This window comes from Eimeria tenella, genomic scaffold (genome assembly GCF_000499545.2).
Source record: "Eimeria tenella Houghton genomic scaffold, Eth_scaff3142, whole genome shotgun sequence".
Taxonomy (NCBI): domain Eukaryota; phylum Apicomplexa; class Conoidasida; order Eucoccidiorida; family Eimeriidae; genus Eimeria; species Eimeria tenella.
The window spans coordinates 1,049-1,353 of NW_013543004.1; the positions used below are offsets into that span (position 1 = coordinate 1,049).

The following is a 305-nucleotide window of genomic DNA, read 5'->3' on the forward strand; positions in this document are numbered from 1 at the left end:
TCGACTCCTTAGAAGATGCGCAGCTGCTGCTGGACTATCTGCGCCACCTTAGAAGCGGGGATGGATCGGGGGGCCCCTTGGGGGCCCCCGGCTTGACAGAGGGGCCCCACTACGTTTACTTTTTGAGGGTTGCGCGGGTCAGTTGCAGCAGCAGCAGCAGCAACAGCAGCAGCAGCAGCAGCAGTCGCGGCAACAGCAGCAGCAGCAGCAGCAGCAGCTGAGCAGCAGCAGCAGCATCAGCAGCGGTAGCAAAAGCAGCAATAGCGGCAGAAGCAGTAGCAGCAGCAGCAGCAGCGGCAGCAGCA

At 62.3% G+C, this 305-nt stretch overlaps 1 protein-coding gene across 1 annotated transcript in view; it reads left to right on the forward strand.

Moving 5' to 3' along the window:
* ETH_00042310 (uncharacterized protein) overlaps positions 1-275 on the forward strand; it is a gene marked incomplete at both ends in the record, with an annotated part of 995 nt that extends 720 nt beyond the window's left edge. The window contains one exon of the mRNA XM_013376107.1: positions 143-275. Coding sequence (XP_013231561.1) covers positions 143-275 — 133 coding nt within the window. The remainder of the gene's footprint in view (positions 1-142) is intronic.
* Between the last annotated feature and the right edge of the window lie 30 nt (positions 276-305).